Genomic DNA, 22,154 nt, shown 5'->3' with positions numbered 1-22,154 from the left:
ACTTGCCTGAAATCCCTGCCAGGCCCTCTAGAGAGATCCTAGTGATGGTGTCAGACCGCTCATTCTCTGCAGACACAAACTGGCGGGAGCTCTTGCCTCATGGTAGAAAGAGATGGAAGGATCAAACATTTGACCCTTTCTAATATTGTTGGCTCTCCTATTTTTTTTTTTTTTTTACGTTTATTTATTTTTGAGACAGAGAGAGACAGAGCATGAACAGGGGAGGGGCAGAGAGAGAGGGAGACACAGAATCGGAAATGGGCTCCAGGCTCCGAGCTGTCAGCACAGAGCCCGACGCGGGGCTCGAACTCACGGAGCATGAGATCATGACCTGAGCCGAAGTCGGACGCCCAACTGACTGAGCCACCCAGGCGCCCTGGCTCTCCTATTTTAATAAACCTAACAGACTTGTTAATCTATGAAGATTAGATCAATAAATTTATCAGAAAGGTATTTAATCTGAGAAGACACTAGATTGTTTATATGTAACAAGGAGTTGGTGACGGAGTTGGGAATTCTTTTATTTCTTAATTTTCCATGCTAGATTGCTAAGTTTTGTCCTTGTTTTTCCTTCTGTCCCGATACCTTTCTATATGACATCTTTACCTCTGACCAGATGACAAATGGAAGTATAGGCATTTGGCCAACTGAAGGTACATGGGTATAATCCCTTTTACAATGAGGTTTCCTGGGACAGAGTTGGCAAATTATGGCCCAAATCTGGCCCTTTGCCCATTTCTATAAATTTTTTTGGAACACAGTCGTGCCTTTTCACTTCCGTGTTTTCTCTGGTTGCTTTTATGTTACAATGGTGGGATTGAGTAGTTGTGACACAGACCACGAGCCTTACAAAATCTGAGAATGTTTTCTAGCTCTTTATAGAAACCGCCTGCCCAGTCCCGGCCAACTCTTGCTTGTAGGGGGTTAGGGAATGGAGTTAAAAATGTGAAGTCTCCTCTGTACCCTGTAGGCCTGTGTAGATTTTCCTGTTCTCCAGTTTCACGGTGCTGTGATCATTAACTGGTACTTTCAGTTTGGTCTTGGTCTTTTCTCAGAAACTAACTTTTCCCCTCTATCTCTCTCCACCCCTGTTTCACCCTCGCAGGATGAAAGGAGACCCAGAAGTCAACCCAAAGATCTGTAAGTGGTTGAAATGCTTGTGCCTTTGTGCTGTGCTTTGTGTAATTTTCGTTACTGAAATTACCATTCTAGAGATCGGTGCTGATGTAGAGGTTTACACGGAGGTGCTGATGCGCTCAGAAGACTGGATCCGCTCGGGCGGGGTTGGATAAGAAATTAAACTGGGCCTCCTCTGCCACTTGGGTGGCCGTGCCACCCCTGCACGTCTTGTGGGTCCCTTCCCTCCCGGCACTTCTCGCTTGGCCCGCGTTGGAGGGGTCACGGAGGCTGCTTTTGGAGTTCAAACAACTCATCAGTGCTCCTTTTAGAGCCACCGTGACAAGGGGCTTTCTTTATTGGATCGGAAGAAAGAATCTTGCCCAGATATATTCTGAATATTTTGCTTTTCAATATGGAGGCATTAGTTTTTGTTTTCGATGTGAGTTGGCAGTAGGGTTATTCTGAGCAAAGATTTGGCATATGTTTATTTACCTAACAGAGCTGCCAAACGGAGACCTGAAGAAAAAGAACCTGAAAGAGTAAAACCACAAGTTTCTGAAGAAAAAGATGAGGACGAAAAGGTAAGCTCTTGTTTTTTAATCCTTTGTTTCCTACATCCCAAAGTGACTTTTTTTTTTTAAGTAAACTTTTTGTTCTGGAGACATTCGAGCATACCCCGAAGTAGGCCGAATAGGGCAGCAGGGCCTCGTGTTCTCATCGGCCTGCAACAGCTCTCTGCTCATGGCCAAGTGTTTGAGTCGGTCCCTGCCTGTTCTCCCAGCCTCCCTCACCCCTGGGTGATGCTGAACAAATCCCTGACATTACTGAGACAGTTACAGAAGAACTTCCTATAAAAGGACTCTCTTCTTAAATATCCCACAAGGTCATCATTAATACAATGTCAAAGGTCTAGTCTGTTCAGATTTCCCTGCCTAGAAAAAAGAAACAACGGGGACTCTGAATCAGGACCCAAACAAGGCCTATACGGTGAATTTGGTTTCTGTTTGTCCTGTCTCCTCCAGAGTCTTACCCCCTCATCTGCCTTGCAATTTATGAAGGGATCTGGCTTACCCATAGAGTTTCTGGGTCCTGGTGTTTTGTTGTTGCACCCCTCTTGAGTTAAACCTCTCTCCAGCCCTGTCTCCTACAGACTGATGGTTAGGTCTGGGGGCTCGACCAGATGCAGGTCCTTTGTTGCCCAGTGGACTCTGAGGGGGTGCCAGGTGCTTCCTGTCATGTCACACCGGAAGGCACAGTTGTCTATTTATGGTGTTAAGACTGATCCATCCATTGTAAAGCTTCTCTCTGCTTCTTACCTAATGTTTGTAACAGTCATTGCTTAAACCTGTTTCACTGGGAGCTGCGAAGTGGTGATAGTCCACAGTTCTCTCATTCCTTCACTCGCTGAACATAACTCCAGAAAGAAGTTTCCTCTTTTTTTAATGGTAGACTAATCCAGTGGTGCACTCTGGGTGGTTTAAACAACAGACGTTTATTTTTCCACAGTTCTGGAGATTCAGAGTCCAAGATCAGAGTGCCGCCAGGGTTAGTTCCTGGTGAGGCCTTTCTTCCTGGCTTGCCGACGGCTGCCTTCTCACTGCGTCCTCCCAGGCTCTTTCCTGTGTGAGTGTGGAGGGAGAAGAGGGAGCCTGGTGTCTCTTCCCCTTCTGAAGAGGACACCAGCCCTGTTGGATTAGGGCCACCCTTAGAACCTTGGTCACCTCCTTAAAAGCCTCTTCTCCAAATACAGCCACATTCGGGGTTAGGGCTTCAACATGAACTTTAGAGGGACTTAATTCAGTCCACAGACCCCTCATCAGTTGTTTATTTGACTTGAGTTACTGCTTGTACGGGTAAGCTAAGCTTTATTTTTGTTTTTAATGGTTTTTGTTAGGAGTCTCTTAAGGAAGTCTTTAGTTACAAGAATTTTGAATAGAAGACTCTAGACACTGGAGATGGCTTGGACCTCACTGGTCCCTTGACTCTCTTCCTCTCTGCCTCTGACTAGGTTTTGTGATAACTGTGTATATAAAATTGTGGAACATTGGTGCGCCTGGGTGACTCAGTCAGTTAAGCATCTGACTTCGGCTCAGGTCATGATCTCATGGTCCGTGAGTTTGAGCCCCGTGTCAGGCTCTGTGCTGACAGCTTAGAGCCTGGAGTCTGCTTCAGATTCTGTGTCTCCTTCTCTGCCCCTCCCTTGCTCGCGCTCGGTCTCTCTCTCTCTCTCTCTCTCTCTCTCTCAAAAATAAATAAATATTTTAAAAAATGTAAAAAATAAAATTCTGGAGCATTGTCCAGATGTAAAATACTTTTGTACCCTCTTTTGTTCTCTCCATTTAGGAAGAGAAGAGACGCAAAACTACGTCCAAAGAACCGTAAGCACTTATTGTTGTCTTGGTACAAAGCGAATCATATTAAGTTTCTCATTCTAGAAAAAAAGATGAAGGGGTTTTAATGAATTGCTAGAGCAGCCTTAGCTTAGCTTTATTTCTTATGGAGTCTGTGAGCTCAGGACCCAAACGCTCCAATTCTGCGTGAGGCAGGTCCCCTCCTTGTGGTACGGAGACACCGAGGACCTGGCACTTCTCCCTCCAAGGCAGCAGCTGGTGCTCACCTGTGTCGGTAGATTAGGTGTAACTTGGGTAGCTTCTCACATGTTCCTATAGGATTAAAAACACACAAACTATGTTCTGCTTTATTCTCAGAACGGAGAAAAAAATGGCTCGAACCAAAACCGTGGTGTCCTCCAAGGTAAACCCACAACTGGGAGTAAAACGGGTGCTGTGGCGCTGGTGGGGTTGCCCAGAGCCGGCCCTCTGAGTGCTGTTTGTGTTCGTGCCCCCAGCCCAATCCTCTGCGGTGTGTTCAGTGTGGGCAGTACCTGGACGATGCCGAGCTGAAGTACGAACAGCATCCCCCCGACGCAGTAAGTTCCGGCTCTACTTCCCGCCTTCTCTTTCCTGCCTCTGCCTCGGCCTCGGCCTCGGCCTAACGGTCGCTGTCTCTCAGGTGGATGAGCCACAGCTGTTGACAAATGAGAGACTCTCCATCTTCGATGCCAACGAGTCTGGCTTCGAGAGTTATGAGGCCCTTCCCCAACACAAACTGACCTGCTTTAGGTAACGCATATGCTTCTGCTTCATTGTAATAGAGCACTTTCCTGAAGGCGCCGAAGTTCTTGATGTCCTCTTGAGGTTCTTTAGCGTTTGACCCGTAGCCTTTCTCAAGTTCCTAACGCCTCCTGGATCAGAGCCCCAAAGATGGTGGGAGTGTAGTAGATCTCCGCCGTGTGGGTTGTTAAAACCGTACACGTCTAATCTTCAGTCTGTACGCATCCTGAAGCTCATTGATCCAGATGAGGGCCAACCATGTGCTAGGTAGGTACTGACTTAGGTGTTATGGGTACAACACCGTGGGTCCCTGCTTTCCTGGGGGCAGAAGCTAAGTTCTGCGTGTCAGGTGGTAGTAACCGCGGCACATGTGAAAGGCATGGTGAGCAGAGAGGGGCCGGGAGAGTGTGTTTGGGACAGAGGGAAGTGACTCGAGCAGAACCCTTCGTGGCATAGAGCGTAAGTCGAGGGGACAGCTGGGGAAGGACACCCCAGCTGGAGGGAACAGCAGGTACAGAGACCCCGAGGTGGGCTCCTGTTGGCTGTGCAGGACTCAGTGATGAGGCTGGTGTGGCCAGAGTTGCGGGAGCAGAGGGCCCGGGAGGGGGCTAGACCAAGCAGGGCTGCACAGGTTGTGGCAGTGGCCCTTGAGGTTCTGGAGTGAAGGTCCTGGCGTCTGGACTGCGCCTTTGGCAAGGCTCAAACAAGCCTGTGAGTACGCAGTCCCGTGTTCTGCACCCTGTGCCCCATTCTGCTCCTCGCTGGGGCTGCAGTTACTCTGCGGCTTCACTTTATTTCTTCGTGGGGAATGGCTTGGCTCCAGGACGCGCCCACTGTTTCTTTCACCTGCTTTAGCAGGTGCTTTTTCCCTCCCTGAGGAAAATGTGGGGGTGGATCTCTTCTACCATACCTGTTGTGGGCATCACTTTCCTAACACCCCTGCCCTACAGCAGGTTAGGGGTTCTCTTGCCCCGAGACAAGATCCCCAGTGTGTTTCTTCTGCAGCACATTTCATACTCCCTGTGGTTGGTGGTTGGCTGTATCCCCCTCTAGAATCGAACACCGTCAGGATCCTGATCTGTGTCAAGATGCTGTCCACCTACCAGTGACCCCCAGGGCCTGGCCCAACCTCTGCCTGGTGGTGCAAGTGAAATCTACTGTGTTGATGCGGCTGATGCTCATGCCCTCGTGCCGCCCTGTTGCGTGTCTCAGGACAGAGGCTCGGGAGAGGAGCAGCAGCTGGAGCCCGGGCTGCTGTAGTCAGGAATGTCAGAGCTTGGGAGTCTCTTGGCTTCCTCCTTGAGAGAGGGTCTGCTGTAGACCCTTTCCCGTAGGGTGGGGAGGCGGCACTAAGGACACGCTTCGCAGGGATAGTGTCATTGTAGCCGGACTGCCGGAGTTATTTAAGGACTCTGTTTACCTCTGGTACTTGGGCTGAAAGTGGCAGGTGAAAGCAGTCTTGAGCAGGGTCCATTTTGTGAACTAGTGGGTCCTGCCTCTGCCTAGGACTTAGAACTTCTCCCTGTCGTCGTGGATAGCTTGCTGGGCTGGGCACTGTATCCTCCCCTTCTGTGGGTCCTCCATATCCTCCCCTCCCTGGCTATGTATCCATCTTTCCCGCTGGACTGAAGTCCCGAGGGCAGAGAGATGACCCGTGTCTATCTACCATACCTGACACGTAGTAGGGGTTTCAATTCAGGATGTTCGTGTCTGTCCACCATGCCTGGCACATGGTGGGGGTTTCAGTTCAGGGTGTCCGTGTTTGCATTTCTGAAGTTCTGTGCGGTTTCAGGATGAGGATTTCTGGCTTCCAAGGGCCTAGGCTGTGGGAGTGTGATGGGGGGTGGTGCTCTCAAGACCTGCGGATTCTGTGTCGCCCGCCTGGGCCTTTGCACCACGGGATGGTACTTCTTGCCCGGAAGGTGCTCTTTGAGGCCAACACGAGCGGTTCCATAAGCAGAAAGCCCCCCCCACCCCCAACACACACATACACACCCTGATTTCATGTTCTTCTGAAGTTTGACATTTGGGTGGTAGGACTGTGGATGGATGCCCTCAAACTCCAGATTTAACCCTCCAAATGAGGTGGAAGTATGTCCTTCCCATATCTTTACATCTGTTTTCATGCTGTTAGGTAATAGGTCTTACTGTGCTTCTTATTAAGGTGAAGTTCCTATAACATTAAGCATGTATGAAACACTGAATGCGTAAATGCAGACAAAGCAGAGTGGGGATTGCCAGGGGCGGGGATGCAATAGGAAGTAGTGACTGGTTAACGGAGAGAAGGTTTTCTTTGTGGGCAGTGAAAAAGCATTTTGGAGCTAGATCGAGGTGGTGGCCACAGCCGTAAGCAGCATGTGTCTGAGAAGCCAGTGCTTGTCTGATAGCAGTGTGCCGAGGGAAGACGCAGTAGTGCGTTGTTCCCTTGTGAGGTTTCCTGTCACCCCACTCTAAGACTCCCTGACTTTTTGGTGTCACCTTTGTAGATGCCTAGGTCTGCAGACATCAAGATCCTCTTGATGCATAGGTGGGAGAATTGGGTAGAAACTGGGTGAGGACACTGTGCCAATGAAGTGTTCTGACAGCCGAGGAGGTTAAGAGTCTAGGACTTGCACGCGGTCTCGTCACCTTGGGTCTGAGCTTGATTGTGTACTTCTGCCTGCCTTCACTGGTCGGCTGGTAACCGCTGTCTGTCGCCTGTCTAGCGTGTACTGTAAGCGGGGTCACCTGTGCCCGATCGACACTGGTCTCATTGAGAAGAACGTTGAGCTCTTCTTTTCCGGTTCAGCAAAACCAATCTACGATGATGACCCGTCTCTTGAAGGTCAGTGGAACGTTCCAGGTTATGTTTGGGCAAAGATCTTAAAAACAAGGCTTACCTGCAAAGCACTATTCAGTTGGAACGACTGTCCCTTAAAGTTGGGGCTTGAGACTGTTGTGAACAGCTAGTAGCAAACTCGCTCTGGTGGCTCTGAGGACTGCCCAGTTGGGCTGACAAGAGAAGTCACCTCGGGGGCACTCAGAGTGCCACCGGCCCTTCTGGGGTTTGATGGGAGTCATAGTTCTTAGTCCATTTCTTTTCAGGAAACTTTCTTTTTCCTAGGTGGTGTTAATGGCAAAAATCTTGGCCCCATAAATGAATGGTGGATCACTGGCTTTGACGGAGGTGAAAAGGCGCTCATTGGCTTCAGCACCTGTAAGTGTGTGGCCAGTTGTGGACCGTGATGGAATCGGAAAGGGGCCCTTGTTCCTGTCCTACCCTGGGCTTGGTTGGGCTTGGGTGGGATGTTTCAGCCTCCCGTGAATGGCACGTGACTAACTTGTGACTATTTGGGAACCATGTCATTAGGATGGTTTCCATTACGAAGCCATCAGGATGACTTTTTTGTAGGGGTTACAGCTGGCCCTCCAGTTAGAAGTGCCAGTCCTATTCTTACAGCTCAAACACCGACTGAATTCCAAAAACAAGAGAGGAGCCCAAATAAGGCCACTTGGCCAGTCTCCCATTCTCTAGCTGTCTTCTTCCTTTTTTAAAATTTTTGTTTATCTTACACACTGTGGGGCTCAAACTCCTGACCCTGAGATCACAAGTCATGTGCTCCACTGGTTGAGCCAGCCAGGCGCCCCTTTAGCTGCCTTCTTTAAGATTTTATTTAAGTAATATTTGCACCCAGTGTGGGGCTCGAACTCAAAACCCTGAGATCAAGAGTCCCATGTTCCACCGACTGAGCCAGCCAGGCACCTCCGTTCCCTAGCTGTCTTAGGCCACTTCTGAATGGGTTAACTCTGAATGTCCTTTGCGTTTTGTTGACTTGTGCATATGGAATGACTTTTAGACTATCCCATAGTCTTCGTAGACTCATCCCTGCCCTCTGGCCATCATAGCTGCCATCAGATTCAGACCACTTTTTAAAATTGCGGTTTACTTCAGCTTTTGCCGAATACATTCTGATGGATCCCAACCCAGAGTACGCGCCGCTGTTTAGTGTGATGCAGGAGAAGATCTACATAAGTAAGATTGTGGTTGAGTTCCTGCAGAGCAACCCAGACTCCACCTATGAAGACTTGATCAATAAGATCGAGGTGAGGGGCTCAGGGTCTCCACAACCCGAGATTCATGCCTATTTACATGCGGCACAGATGTTGCTAGAAAACTCCTGTCTAAAATCAGAAACCGCTTTTCAGTTTGATTAGAACGGTTTTTCTTAAGCCTAAGAGAAACTTCTGATCTTTTTCTTAAAGACCACTGTTCCTCCTTCTGTGCTCAACCTGAATCGATTCACAGAGGATTCTCTCCTTCGGCACGCCCAGTTTGTGGTAGAACAAGTAGAGAGTTATGATGAGGCTGGGACAGTGACGAGCAGCCCATCTTTCTGACCCCCTGCATGAGGGACCTGATCAAGTTGGCTGGGGTCACCCTAGGAAAAAGGTAAGGACGCAGCAGGCATAAAACCGAAGACCGGAGACCAGAGAAGGTAGAGTGTCCTGTGCACTCCTCCCCAGCCTGCTAACACGATGGAAACCTCTGTCCCAGGCGAGCTGAAAGACGTCAGACCATCGGGCATTCTGCCAAAGAGAAGGACAAAGGCCCCACTAAAGCCACCACTACCAAGCTGGTCTACCAGATCTTTGACACTTTCTTCGCAGAGCAAATCGAAAAGGATGACCGAGAAGACAAGGAGAACGCCTTCAAACGCCGACGGTGTGGCGTCTGTGAGGTAACCTCACCTGGGCCGGGCTCCCCGCGCAATCAGAAGAACTTTTCTCCTGGCTGAGACTCTCCCTGCTCAAATGTGACCCCTAACATGGAAGCTGGGAGAAAGTTATCGGGGCGGGGGCGGGGGCGGGGAGGGAGAGGATTGCATGCCTCATGGGACAAGCAGATTGGCCGGACAGCTGTGGAAAGAGGTGTGCTTGGGCACTGCGCTATTGATCCACTGTTACTGACTAGCCTGGCCGCCTGGGTGGCATTCGCTCTACCTGCATAGCACTGTCTAGAGGCCTCGGTGTGAGTGCAGAGGAAGGGATTACCCCACAGAGGTGCTGCCCTCTCCGAGGGGGAGGACATCCCCGCAGGCCTGCCTCGTCTCATGGTGTGACTTTCCCAGGACAGTGGGGACTCTGTCCAGGATGGATTGGAGGGCTTTTAAAAGCCCTCTCTTCCTGTGGAATTCTTTAGATTTACTTCACTCGGTATTAGGGGGATTAATTTCTCCAGTCACCTAGAGAAGAGATACTTTGGTATCTGCTACAGGCATATCTTGTCTCACTGCACTTTGCAGATACTGGGTTTTTCATTTTGTTTTTTATTTTTTTAAACAAACTGAAGGTCGTGGCAACCCTGCATCGAGCAAGTCAATTGGTGCCATTTTTCCAACAGCATTTGCTCACTTTGAGACTCTCTATCACGTTTTAGTAATTCTTGGAATATTTCAAACTTACTTACTGTATTTATGGTGATCTGTGACCGGTGATTATAGCTTGCTGAAAGCTCAGATGATGGTTAGCATGCTTTTAGCAGTTTTTTTTTTCTTTTTTTAAGTAGGTTCCACGCCCAGCATGGAGCCAAACACAGGGCTTGAACTCATGACCCTGAGCTCAAGACCTGAGCCAATATCAAGAATCGGATGCTTAACCAACTGAGCCACTCAGGCGCCCTATCAATAAATAATTTTTTTTTAATTTTTTAAATATTTGTTTTTGAGAGAGAGAGAGAGAGAGAGAGAGAGAGCACGCGAGCAAGCGGGGGAGGAACAGAAAGAGAGGGAGACACAGAATCCCAAGCAGGCTCCAGGTTCCGAGCTGTCAGCACAGAGCCTGACGCGGGGCCCAAGCCCACGGACCACGAGATCATGACCCGAGCTGAAGTCAGACGCCCAACTGACTGAGCCACCCAGGCGCCCCAAGAATTTTTAAATTAAAAAATATACTTTTTTTTAGATTCCATGCTATTTAATGACACATTTAACAATTTAATAGACTATAGAATAAATATAACTTGTGTATGTACTGGAAAGCCAAGAAATTAATTTGACTAGCTTTATTGGAACTGCACCTGTAATATCGGAGGTATACCGTATTTGACTGACTTTGGACAAAAACTGAAATGCAAAAATACCACAACTGCCTTCAGAACCTGCGTTCACACCGTCGGCTGGACTCTGTCTTTCCCTTTGTTTTATTAACAGGAATTCACGTGTTCTCCCCATTCTTTTGGTTTTAGTTTTTCACCTAGCACATGTACATGCACTGTCCAGAGCTTCCTGAATACGCACAACTGGTGTTTGCCACTGTTACGTGTTGATACAAGTAATCTGGTGGACTCATTCCGATTATTCCACAGTATTTCATTATATGAGTATTCCAGCTTCTTCCTCTGTTATAAATAATGCAGTGGCGACATCCTTGAATCAGGCTTCTTGGGATGGTCTCTACATAGAAGCAGAATTGCTGGGGTGTGGGTTTATGCTTAACTTTGGTCTGGAAAAGTCTCCAGAGCGGTAGTGCCCCCCCCCCCCCCCCGACCCTGTGAGCATGGCGAATTCTCAGTTCTCCACACTTGTCCCAACATGTGTCCTGCTTAATTCTCACTAACCTGGAGGGTACGAATGGGATCTTGTTCTGAACTTCTTTTTCCCCCTTCCCTGATGAGGCCAAATACAATTTTTTAAATTGGTAATTCACCCAAAACAAAAAACTGGTTACCAACGGTTACTAATGGCCATTTCATTCCCTTCCTGAATACTTTTTTAGGTGTGTCAACAGCCCGAATGTGGAAAGTGTAAAGCCTGTAAAGACATGGTTAAGTTTGGTGGTAGCGGACGGAGCAAACAGGCTTGCCAAGAGAGGAGGTAGGTTTGGCCGACGCCGCTCTCCTGGCAGAGGAACATGAGCTTTGTTCGGGGCAGGTGGGCTGAGACGTGCAGGGAAGGCAGCGCTCCCTCTTCTGGTGTTGTCGCCAGGCCTGTCCCCATTACCCAACTAAAACAGCCCCAGTAGGTTTTACTTACCCGAGGGGACTTGCCTATAACCACTGACTCTATAGGTGTCCCAATATGGCCATGAAGGAGGCCGATGACGATGAAGAAGTTGACGACAATATTCCAGAGATGCCGTCCCCAAAAAAATGCATCAGGGGAAGAAAAAGAAACAGAACAAGAATCGGATCTCTTGGATTGGAGAAGCCGTCAAGGTAATCCTGGAGAAGACCTAGCCTCCTGCCGCACCTCTGAGCATCAAGTCACGCCCGGTGTTAAGCAGCCTGAGCCCCAAGCAGAGAAACCTGCTCATTTGCCTGTGAGGAGCAGGGCCAGCGAGAGGCCAGAAAATGTGTTTTTGGTTGTGTGCCCACATACTCCTGTTTTCCTATCCTTCCAAAATGGGCCTTTGACACTGTCCCAGGAGGGGTCAGGCTGGTTCCCCTTCAAAGCTTGTTTCGAAGAGAGCCTTCACTGCCCCATCCACCCCGGCCTGGCAGTGGGTGTTTTTGTGACACTCGCACATGGCCTCCCTGCCGTCCTGTGACGGTCCATCTAAGGCACAACTCCTTTACCAAAGCCGGAGAGCAAGTAATCTCTCCGCGCTGCTTCCTTGATGTCTGGAAGCCAAAGATCTGGTCTGTAGCGTGAGGCCTGCCCCTGCCAGATGCTGCTGTAGGCCTGAATGGGGCTGAGCCCCTGTCCTGTGGGGCTGAGCCCCTCGTACAGGAGGACAGGCGCGTGTTCTGTCCAATGAGTGGAGGGCTGGAGGGAGGTGGGGACCTTGGAGGCTCCCGAGGAGGCAGCGCATCTGAGTTGAGACCCAGGAGGTTGGTGAGGAACCAGCCTCAGAGACCTGCGGGCCAGTCAGGGCAGAGGCCCTCAGGTGGAAACGAGCTTTCCTTGTGGGAGAAGTAGGTCCTTGTGGCTGACAGGGTTGGGGGCGGGATGTGGCATTAGGACCACTGGGAGGGGTTGGGACCGGCGCTGTTCAAAATCAGATGCTGGAATCTGATTTGCTACTGACGCTGAAGCGCGGGGCTGACGAGGAGGGGATGTGTGTGCTCTTAGTTGCAGGTTTCCAGCCAAGGGAGCGAAGGTTTTCTGTAGTAGCCAGGGCAGTAGAGCTCAGGGCTTACCAAATTGTCAGGAATTAGGCTTTTGTACAAAGTAAGAGGAACAGGGGGGTCAAGCCTAGCATAGACCTTTGAACCCATCCTCACCTGAAACGGAGCTCTCGTTTCCAGACTGATGGAAAGAAGAGTTACTTTAAGAAGGTGTGCATTGACTCAGAAACCCTGGAAGTGGGGGACTGCGTCTCTGTTATTCCCGATGACTCCTCCAAACCGCTGTATTTAGCCAGGTTTGTACCTTTTCCTTCGCTTGACCTCAGCACACACTTTCTCTTGAACACCTAGGAGATGCTTATGTGTGAATACAGCAGTGGCTCTTTGCCCTGGGCTAGACACACTGCAAACACACGTTCCCCTAAGTAGACCCGGTCCAGGTTTGCCAGTCGGGTTAGCAACTTTCTTCTGACTCCAGAGTCACTGCGCTGTGGGAGGACAGCAGCAACGGGCAGATGTTTCATGCCCACTGGTTCTGCGCGGGGACAGACACGGTCCTCGGAGCCACGTCGGACCCCTTGGAGCTGTTCCTGGTAGACGAATGTGAGGACATGCAGCTTTCCTACATTCACAGCAAGGTGAAGGTCGTCTATAAAGCTCCGTCAGAGAACTGGGCCATGGAGGTGAGTGCCCGGCGCCCCTTGGCGTGCCCTTCCCCTCCCTGCGTGGGCTCCCGGCTGACACCGGGTCCTTGTCCTCAAAGGGAGGCATGGATCCTGAGCCTCTGATGGCGGAGGACGATGGAAAGACCTACTTCTACCAGCTGTGGTATGATCAGGACTACGCAAGGTTCGAGTCCCCTCCGAAAACCCAGCCGACGGAGGACAACAAGTACAAGTGAGTGCTGGGCCCGGGCCCCGGGTCCCCTCTGGGGGCCGCCTCTGTGGTGCTCCAGGGCCGTGTGCTTATCTGTGCATCACTCTGGCCTTTCACGCGCTTCTCTCTGGTGGGGTTTCTTTCCCCTGCCAATCAAAGACCAGCCTGACTTGGTTGCAGTTGCTTTAAGTGTGTGGACAGCCTGGGCACGGAGCTGCCTTTATGAGAAGCTCTCCTATCCAGGAGCAGTATGCAGCTTTCTGTCTTCAGCCTCTTTGCGTGTGGCTCAGTGTTTCTGCTACGTATCTTGCATGTTTCCTTCTGTTTTTTAGATACTTTCTTTCATGAGTGGTATCTTTGATTCCATGTCATTCTAGCTGATGAGTGACTGCTTTTAGGGAGGCTTGGTTGTTTTTGTCCTTTTAAAAAAAAATGTTTATTTTGAGAGAGAGCAAGTGGGGCAGCGGCAGAGAGCGAATCCCAGGCAGGTTCCATGCTGTCAGTGCAGAGCCTGACACAGGGCTCGGTTCCATGAATTAGGAGACCATGACCTGAGCCAATATCAAGAGTCAACCCCCACAGGGGTGCCTGGGTGGCTCAGTCGGTTAAGCGTCCTCCGACTTCGGCTCAGGTCATGGTCTCACAGTTTGTGAGTCCCAGCCCTGCGTCGGTCTCTGTGCTGAGAGCTCAGAGCCTTGGAGCCTGCTTCTGATTCTGTGTCTCCCTCTCTCTCTGCTCCTCATATTCTCATATTCTCTCTTTCTCTCTCTCTGTCTCTCTGTCTCTCTCTCTCTCAAAAATAAATAAATGTTAAGGGGGAAAAAAAGTCAAACTCCCAACCAACCAAGCCCCCCAGGTGCCCCAGGAGGCTTGCTTTTTAAATTCTCTTTCGATGTTTAGTGCCCTGTGCCTTCGTTTGTAACCCCCGTACCTCACTTGTTCAAACTAAAGTCGCATTGGCACCTCTGAGGCAGTAGTTCGGCCGATGGGGTGGGGCTGGGAGGGCTGGCTTACGTGCCCCCAGTGTTTCTCCAGTCAGCCTGGTGCTGCCTCTTGATTTGATCTCTGGTGAAGGCCATTTCTAGCTCTCCTTTAAGGACTTACTAATCAGAAATGTTGAATTTTACCAATTAGCTTTTCAGCCTTTAGAGGTAACAGTAGGAGACTCCTCTGACATCGAGCTGTGACCGAACCACTCTCTGCATTCTTGCTTGTGGCGTATTCTTTTCCTTATTCTGCGTTCTGTTTGTCTTAGGGTTTTCACATCAAATTCTCAAAAGTGGAATCAGCTTGGCATTCTCTTGTGTTTCATCTCTGGTCTTTGGTCCCAAATAAGTGTTTTCAGAGTGTGAACACAAACTGCAGGAAGCCGGTTTCTTCAAGTGTCTGCAGACATCCTCTACTGGTCACCAGAAGCTTCGGATGAAGCCAGCTCAGGGCCCCTTGTTTCTGTCCCTCGCTCCTTCAGGTTCTGTGTAAGCTGTGCCCGTCTGGCTGAAATGAGGCAAAAAGAGATTCCCAGGGTCATGGAACAGCTTGAGGACCTGGACAGCCGGGTTCTCTACGGCTCAGCCACTAAGAACGGCATCCAGTATCGCGTCGGGGACGGCGTATACCTGCTGCCCGAGGCCTTCACGTTCAAGTGAGTGCCCCTTTGGCCCAGGCCAGGGCCATGAGCGCTGGGCTAGTGCAGGGTTGGCTCTGTGGTCTGTCCCCCTCCCTGTACCCCCAGGACTAGCCGCTGCCTGGACTGTTGGCCTTAGTATGTGTGGTGATCAGCAGTATCCCGCCCTCCATGGTAGAGTGACTATAGTAAGTCTGAAAGAAGTCAGAGCGTGTGCTGGCCAGGCACAAGTGTCTGTGGTGGGGGCCTGGCCCCACCCAGCCCTGAGGCTTTGGGGCAGAGACCATCTCCTGTTGTTCTGGTCTGTCACGTGGGAGGAGTATTTCACCTGCCAGGCTCTTGGGATGAAGTGTGTTAAAGGGCCTAAAGGAAAGATTGAATGAACGTGAGTTGTAATCCCATTTGCCAAGAAGTATCAAGATCTCTTTGTGTATCAGAGGATTGGGGCTCTTCAGGGAGAAATCGGCCGTCTCCACACTCGATCCAGTCTTTGTTCTCAGAACTAGCACGTGGTTGAATTCCAACCAACATTTTCAGAACTTCTCAGTTTCCCGACTTGCAGTTCGTAAAGTCCCAGTTCCCAACCTCAGTTCAGTCATTACGAATTACAGAGCACGGAGGTCAGGGTCCTCTCAGCCTGTGCAGCTGGTGCGAGGACCTGCTTTAGCCCCGGCTGTCCTCAGTGTGGAGGGGAGGACGCCCGTAGTGCTGTCTGCCCAGGTGCTCCCTGCACAGAAGACGTGTCCACATAGGTGCTCACAGGTACCTTCGGAGCCCAGTGGACTAAGGAGGCCTGGTGGGAAAACATGGCAGCTGCTTTCCTGAACAGCAGGCTTCAAGCCTGCAGCCAAATCTGATGACCGGTTTTACCCCCGTAGTCAGGCCAGGTTCAACTTGCCCAGACTGTGAGTCTCCACCCATGCCCTTTCAGCATTCCCTCTAGGTCAGCACCCCAGTCGGGAGAGCCTAGGTCATGCTTGGTGACAGCCCCACAGCTGTGGAAGTTGCCTTCCTGCCTGGACCGCGTGTCCTTCGTGGTTCAGCAGGGCACTTGGCCTGTTGGGTCACTCGGGGGCTGGGGCTGGTGGGAGCAGTGGCTTCTCGGGGCTGCCGGTCTGAGCCGAGGGAGAGCGTACGGGAGGCAGCTCGGCGTTCCTGCCAGCACCGCTGTGTGTCCTTTCTCGGACTCGCGGGGCAGAACGAGGCACATGCCGGGAAGTGCCGTCCCGTCCCGCGGCTGGGAGCTGGGAGCTGGGCCTATTCAAACAGCGTCAGCAGCTACCGTGGCCAGCGGCACACAGATGGAGAAACCCGCTTTAAACTGGATGAGGTTTCATCTTTCTCCGTAAATCTCCAGGCGCTTAGCTGCACTGGTCTAGAAGGTGTTTGGATTTAAGTAGTAGTGTTACTGGCCGGTCACACTGAGGTGATTCCTTTTTATGCCTTCGTATTCAGTTATGCGTAACACTGGCTTCTCTGCAGCATCAAGCTGTCCAGTCCCGTGAAGCGCCCGCGGAAGGAGCCTGTGGACGAAGACCTCTACCCAGAACACTACCGGAAATACTCCGATTACATCAAAGGCAGCAACCTGGATGCCCCCGAGCCGTATCGAATTGGCCGAATCAAAGAAATCTTCTGTATCAAGAAGAGCAATGGCAGGCCCAATGAGACCGACATCAAGATCAGAATCAACAAGTTCTACAGGTCAGTGAAGGCCTCTGCTCTTCCAGGATGGCGGCAGACTTCTGGAAGTCTGAAATGGGGTTGTAACAGCACACACGGTGGTATTTTAAGACTTCGGTAGAGGTAGCTGTTTTTCTAAGTGTTTCTAATTATCTAGTGGGTGCTGACAGGGACTAGAATTGTAATTATATTTCATAGCTTTGCTTTAGACCTTTGTTTTAGAGCCGCAGAGTTGTCTCCCCCAAAGAAATCCTTAAGCAGAAGTCAAGAGTATGACAAGATCGTGGGGCACCTGAGTGGCTCAGTTGGTCGAGCGACCGACCTCGGCTTAGGCCATGATCTCACGGTTTGTGGGTTCAAGCTCCGCGTCGGGCTCCGTGCTGACAGCTCAGAGCCTGGAGCCTGTTTCGGATTCTGTGTCTCCCTCTCTCTCTGCCCCTCCCCACTCATGCTCTGTCTCAGAAATAAACAAACATTAAAAAAAATTAAAAAAAAAAAAGAGTATGACAAAATCAGGAGTGGAACGTCCTGGGCTCTGCCTAAGACACCCTCAGAGAATCTCAAGTTCTGTTTATGATTGTCTGAGTTGTGTCCCCTCCCCCCCCCCCGCCCGGTTCCCCCCCATTCTCTCTTCCTGTTCTTTCTAGGTGCCTCTTCCTGTTTCTGGGCTTTCTGTCTGTCTACACTTTTCCTAAGGTCTTGGCTTCACTCTTTTTTTGGGGACCTTAGGAACTCGTACTGATCAGGAGCTAACTGATAGAGATGGGTGTAAGGTTGCTTCACTTCTTAACTAATATACGTGAAAGATTATTACAGTCTCTGCAACAGTCATTTGTGTCTACAGAAAAGAAACCAGGCTGGCTAGTGTAGGCAAGAGGAGGAAGGTCTAGATCCTTACTGGGCAGCAGGTGGCTGCTGCTCTGGACGCAGGGCGGGGCTGTTTGCACCGCAGTCGTGGGTGTGAAGAGCAAGCAGACAAGCAGACCAGCCGCTGAGTTCGTGGCAAGGAGGCCCACTCTGGCGGCGGTGCCGGCTTAGGGGGGGTAGTAACCGATCCCCTTAACTGGGGGGTTGTGGTCTTTACCCATGGGTTTTCTGAGCACCCCCAGAAATGGGGGGCCGTTTAATTGTCCCGTTCGCAACAAAGGAGATTGTTAACAAAGAGTCTTCCACGCTCAGGCCAGAGAACACCCACAAGTCTACGCCGGCCAGTTACCACGCGGACATCAACCTGCTTTACTGGAGTGACGAGGAGGTGGTGGTGGACTTCAAGGCCGTGCAGGGCCGCTGTACCGTGGAGTACGGGGAGGACCTGCCAGGCGGCCTCCAGGACTTCTCTGCGGGTGGCCCAGACCGCTTCTACTTCCTCGAGGTGGGACTCCGGGCTTATCGCAGGGAGAGGCTTCAGGTCACAGTCACAGCCCCTACGAAAGCAGTTGACTTACCCAGAGTATGAATCGGTGGCATTCAAATTCCTCTGGAACGAGACACTTGCCTTTAAAAGAACGGAGGGGTGCCTTGGTGGCTCTGTCAACTGAGCATCCAACTCGGGTCATGATCCCAGGGTTGCGGGATCAAGCCGTGCGTTAGGCTCAGCACTGAGCACGGAGCCTACTTTCCCCCTGCCCCTCTCCCCTGCTTGTGGGCGTGCACACACTCTCTCTGTTAAATAAAAAGACTCTATAACGCAGAATATAAACATAGGAGCATCCTTCTGCTTCCGCGGTTTATTTGGAGACTATTTAGGCGGCCTCCACCAGCCCTACTGATTCTTTTAGGGTGAGTTAGGGAAAGATGCCCCTTTCCCTGGCGGACTCGTGAGGCCCTGCCCCAGGCGGTCCCAGTCCCTTCACCGAGGCATCTGCGGCCAGGTGAGGTCTATACACCGGGGCAGTGGCCCTGGTGATGGAGAAAGGATCCGGGAGTCTGTCGATTTAAGCTGATCACTTTTAAATTGTTTGAGCGTGGCTTTTCTGTGTTACGTTCTCTGAAGTTGATACATGCCTGGGTTTCCCCAGGTTCCACTGTGGATGGCCTAATACATCACTTTTTCCAGTTTTTAGAACGAGTAGTCCAGGGGCTTTGAACAGCAGGAATTCTAATGTTGGGCACATAAAATACTTACATTCTAGAACTTTTTTTCCCTGTTGCCAGTGTAATCAAATCAGAGTATTTTCACTGATGGCTAATTGCTTGTGGCCAAATTTAGGGAGAAATCAAGTGGATCTTCAGCAAGTTAATTTAAATTGTCCTTGTTAGAGAAGAGACCGGTGTGTTTCTCTCCCAGACTATTGTCGTTCTTTCCTTCTCAGGCCTATAATGCCAAGAACAAAAGCTTTGAAGATCCTCCTAACCATGCCCGTAGCCCTGGAAATAAAGGGAAGGGGAAGGGGAAAGGTAAGTCGTTGTCCGCAGGGTTCTTTTCAAGTCTGCCTTACGTAATTCAGGCTACTGATGAGTCATTTGGTATGAAAATGCCTCTGATGTTACCTCATTCTTTGCTGTTAATTCAGAATGAGGGTTTAGGGACAGCAGGTTAGGGGTCAGACTTGACTTTTGGCCTGTCTCCAGGGAAGGGCAAGGCAAAGTCTCAAACATGCGAGCCAAGTGAACCAGAGACCGAAATTCAGCTGCCTAAGCTGCGGACCCTGGACGTGTTTTCTGGCTGTGGAGGGTTGTCGGAAGGATTCCACCAAGCAGGTAAATGCCATGGGGTTTTCTCTGCAGAGCTAGTAAAACCGGATCAGGCAGGTTCTACCTGGAAGGCCTTCCTGGCTCTGGTCCCGGTTCTGCCTTGAGCGTAATTCGAGGGGGTTCTTAGCACGTATCTGTCCTCGTATCTGCCAGGCATCTCGGAAACACTGTGGGCCATTGAGATGTGGGACCCTGCGGCCCAGGCGTTCCGGCTGAACAATCCCGGGTCCACGGTGTTCACGGAGGACTGCAACGTGCTGCTGAAGCTGGTCATGGCCGGGGAGGCCACCAACTCCCGCGGTCAGAAGCTGCCTCAGAAGGGAGATGTGGAGATGCTGTGCGGTGGGCCGCCTTGCCAAGGGTTTAGCGGCATGAACCGCTTCAACTCTCGCACCTACTCCAAGTTCAAGAACTCCTTGGTGGTTTCCTTTCTCAGGTAAACAGAGTAGCAGCCCCTGTGCTCAGGACTGCCTGGCGGTGATTAGACTGCCGGCCCTGGGGTGTGCCGGGGTAGCAGCAGCTGGCTTAGCCGCTGTACCTGCTGAAGGCCACGTGTGGAGGGGAGGCGCCCGGCCTTTGCTTCCAGGGCATTCGCAGCTGGCTTCTTGCCAGGGAGACGGAGAGTCAGCAGGTGCAGCTTCCCAGCAAGCAGATATCAAGGATTTGGGTGTAGCTTCGGGTAGAGTAGGTCTTTCTCTTCACTTGGTGCGTGCGGATGACCCTCGTAGTCTCTCCCGCCTCCCACAGCTACTGTGACTACTACCGGCCCCGCTACTTCCTCTTGGAGAATGTCCGGAATTTCGTTTCTTTCAAACGCTCCATGGTCCTGAAGCTCACTCTCCGCTGCCTTGTCCGTATGGGCTATCAGTGCACCTTCGGCGTGTTGCAGGTAGGCTCTCTTGGGGAAGGGGGCAAAGGTGGGCTGACAGGTGTGGACAGGAGGGGGGCTCGGTGGTCCCTGCACCGCAGCAGATGGTCTCTACCTGAAGGTAGAGTTGAAAAGGACGGGCGTGCAGTGCCGTGAGCTGTGGGGGTGCCGGTGCGGGTTGGGGGGAGACGGCAAGTGGGCCCGCACGCCCCGCCGTGAAGCTCGCGGCATCTGGGTCTGGGGAGCACAGAACTCGTGTGCCAGTAAGGCCACCTGCCTCTTCTCAAGAGTCACATCCTCGTGCCTGAGGAGGGGCCGTGTGTTTCTGGCCCCTTCCTCTCGAGAGGCCAGGGTGGTGGCCAGCTGTGGAACTCTAGTAGCAATTTGATCCCTGCGGTGGGGGGCGGGTGAAGCAAGAATGGCAGAAGGATGCACAGACTAAACGGTCGCGGGTTAACGGTTCTCTCCTGGGTGAATGTACACGTGTACAAACCTCAGGAGGAGGTGGGAGACCGCCCTCCAGGAGCTACTGGGAGCTTTGTCTGCAAGGACGGAGATCTGGGGTGACCAGAGGGAACTAGGCTTGACCTGAAAAGCAGCTACCGTGTACGTGCCTGTTCAGTAATTAACAGCATAACTAGAGCTGAGACGGCGCTCTGACACGAAGCCTGGCTGGAAGGCAGTGAGGGAGCGTCTGCCCCCTACCCGGTCCAGCCTCCCTGGGTCTGGGGCTCACCAGCCAAACCTTGTTGGCAGCTCTTGTGACCGCCTACTGCTAGGTAGGCGGCAGGGCTCCGTGGCCTCTCTGCTCCCTCTTGTCTCCTGAGTGCTGAGACCACAGGGTCCTTCGCAGGGCTCTGGAAAGAGCCGGCTGGAATTGCCAGCAGGGCTTACTCCAGCGTCTCCAGAGGCTTGTGGCCCTCACGTGGGATCTTTTGTCCCTCTTACTCGTTAAGAGTAATCCTGCCGAGGGGCGTCTGGGTGGCTCAGTTGGTTGAGCGTCCAGCGTCGGCTCAGGTCACAGTCTCACAGTTCATGAGTTCAAACCCCGCGTCGGGCTCTCTGCTGTCAGCCTGGAGCCTGCTTCGGGTCCACGTCCCCCTCTCTCTCTACCCCTCCCCCCAAAAAAATCAACATTAAAAAGTAAATCTGCAGACTTAACTAGGGGCTTGACTGTGCGTGTCTGGCCCTTTCCACAGGCTGGTCAGTATGGCGTGGCCCAGACCCGGAGGCGGGCCATCATCCTGGCTGCAGCCCCCGGAGAGAAGCTTCCCCTGTTCCCAGAGCCACTGCACGTGTTCGCGCCCCGGGCCTGCCAGCTGAGCGTCGTGGTGGACGACAAGAAGTTTGTCAGCAACATAACCAGGTAGGAGCCCCACTCGCCCCGCCCGCCCCGCCGTGTCACGGTGCTTGTTACCCGGGAGGCGTGTTGGTGGCGGGTCTGTCGGGAGACCTGAACGGCGGAGAACGTGTTGGCGCGGACGGCGCAGCGCTTGGCCTGCCACACGAGTGCTTCTGACCTTTGAGTGAGCCGCACGCAGGCCGTGGCTGGACCTGGCTGTAGTCGAGAGCAGGGCCCACACCTCCGGGCCATCCCTGCGTAGACCGGCTCTGAGAAGAACGCCGCCCGTGTGGCCTCGGGTGGCCCTTTGACCTGGGAGCTAGGTTGCCCCCCTGGAGAGGGCGGCATCGGCCGTCGGGACGTGGCACCTGTAATGTGCGGGACAGCAGCCTCCTGGGTCCCCAGAGGTGTCAGCTGCGTGCTGTGCTCTCGCAGGTTGAGCTCGGGCCCGTTCCGAACCATCACCGTGCGGGACACGATGTCCGACCTCCCCGAGGTCCGGAACGGAGCTTCGGCGCTGGAGATCTTGTACAACGGGGAGCCTCAGTCCTGGTTCCAGAGGCAGCTCCGGGGCTCACAGTACCAGCCCATCCTCAGGGACCACATCTGTAAGGTAATGGCGCCCTGCCGGCAGCGCCGGTGTGGTCGGGCCGGCGGCCTCGTGAGCAAGAACGTGTGGTTGGAGCCCAGCCAGGGCTGGGGGTGGGAAGCGGGACCTGATCCAGGCCCCGTCCAGCTCCTACTCTGCTCGTGGCCCTGAGCCCAGACATCCTCCTCCTCCTCCTGCTTCT

The 22,154-nt window shown here is 52.1% G+C and overlaps 2 protein-coding genes across 3 annotated transcripts in view; both read left to right on the top strand.

Annotated features, from left to right (window-relative positions):
• Positions 1-22,154, top strand: part of DNMT1 (DNA methyltransferase 1) — a 47,083-nt gene that overhangs the window by 21,591 nt on the left and 3,338 nt on the right. The window contains 27 exon segments of the mRNA XM_043586476.1: positions 1,106-1,140; positions 1,619-1,700; positions 3,463-3,497; positions 3,828-3,873; positions 3,968-4,048; positions 4,132-4,241; positions 6,938-7,056; positions 7,336-7,428; positions 8,164-8,315; positions 8,475-8,577; positions 8,580-8,661; positions 8,767-8,950; positions 10,986-11,083; positions 11,278-11,345; positions 11,348-11,424; positions 12,457-12,572; positions 12,755-12,959; positions 13,040-13,173; positions 14,621-14,794; positions 16,259-16,480; positions 17,639-17,831; positions 18,772-18,856; positions 19,031-19,159; positions 19,307-19,589; positions 19,901-20,042; positions 21,221-21,387; positions 21,799-21,976. Of these exon segments, the coding sequence (XP_043442411.1) occupies positions 1,106-1,140; positions 1,619-1,700; positions 3,463-3,497; positions 3,828-3,873; positions 3,968-4,048; positions 4,132-4,241; positions 6,938-7,056; positions 7,336-7,428; positions 8,164-8,315; positions 8,475-8,577; positions 8,580-8,661; positions 8,767-8,950; positions 10,986-11,083; positions 11,278-11,345; positions 11,348-11,424; positions 12,457-12,572; positions 12,755-12,959; positions 13,040-13,173; positions 14,621-14,794; positions 16,259-16,480; positions 17,639-17,831; positions 18,772-18,856; positions 19,031-19,159; positions 19,307-19,589; positions 19,901-20,042; positions 21,221-21,387; positions 21,799-21,976 (3,393 nt within the window).
• The window catches only part of EIF3G (eukaryotic translation initiation factor 3 subunit G), a 32,898-nt gene continuing 13,376 nt past the window's right edge, over positions 2,633-22,154 (top strand). For both annotated transcript variants that reach the window (XM_043586480.1, XM_043586481.1), the window contains exons 1-2: positions 2,633-2,640; positions 14,987-14,994. The gene's annotated coding sequence lies outside the window, so the exon portion shown is untranslated. The remainder of the gene's footprint in view (positions 2,641-14,986; positions 14,995-22,154) is intronic.

Source organism: Prionailurus bengalensis, chromosome A2, assembly GCF_016509475.1.
Source record: "Prionailurus bengalensis isolate Pbe53 chromosome A2, Fcat_Pben_1.1_paternal_pri, whole genome shotgun sequence".
Classification (NCBI taxonomy): Eukaryota; Metazoa; Chordata; class Mammalia; order Carnivora; family Felidae; genus Prionailurus; species Prionailurus bengalensis.
This window is presented reverse-complemented; position numbering and strand designations above follow the sequence as displayed.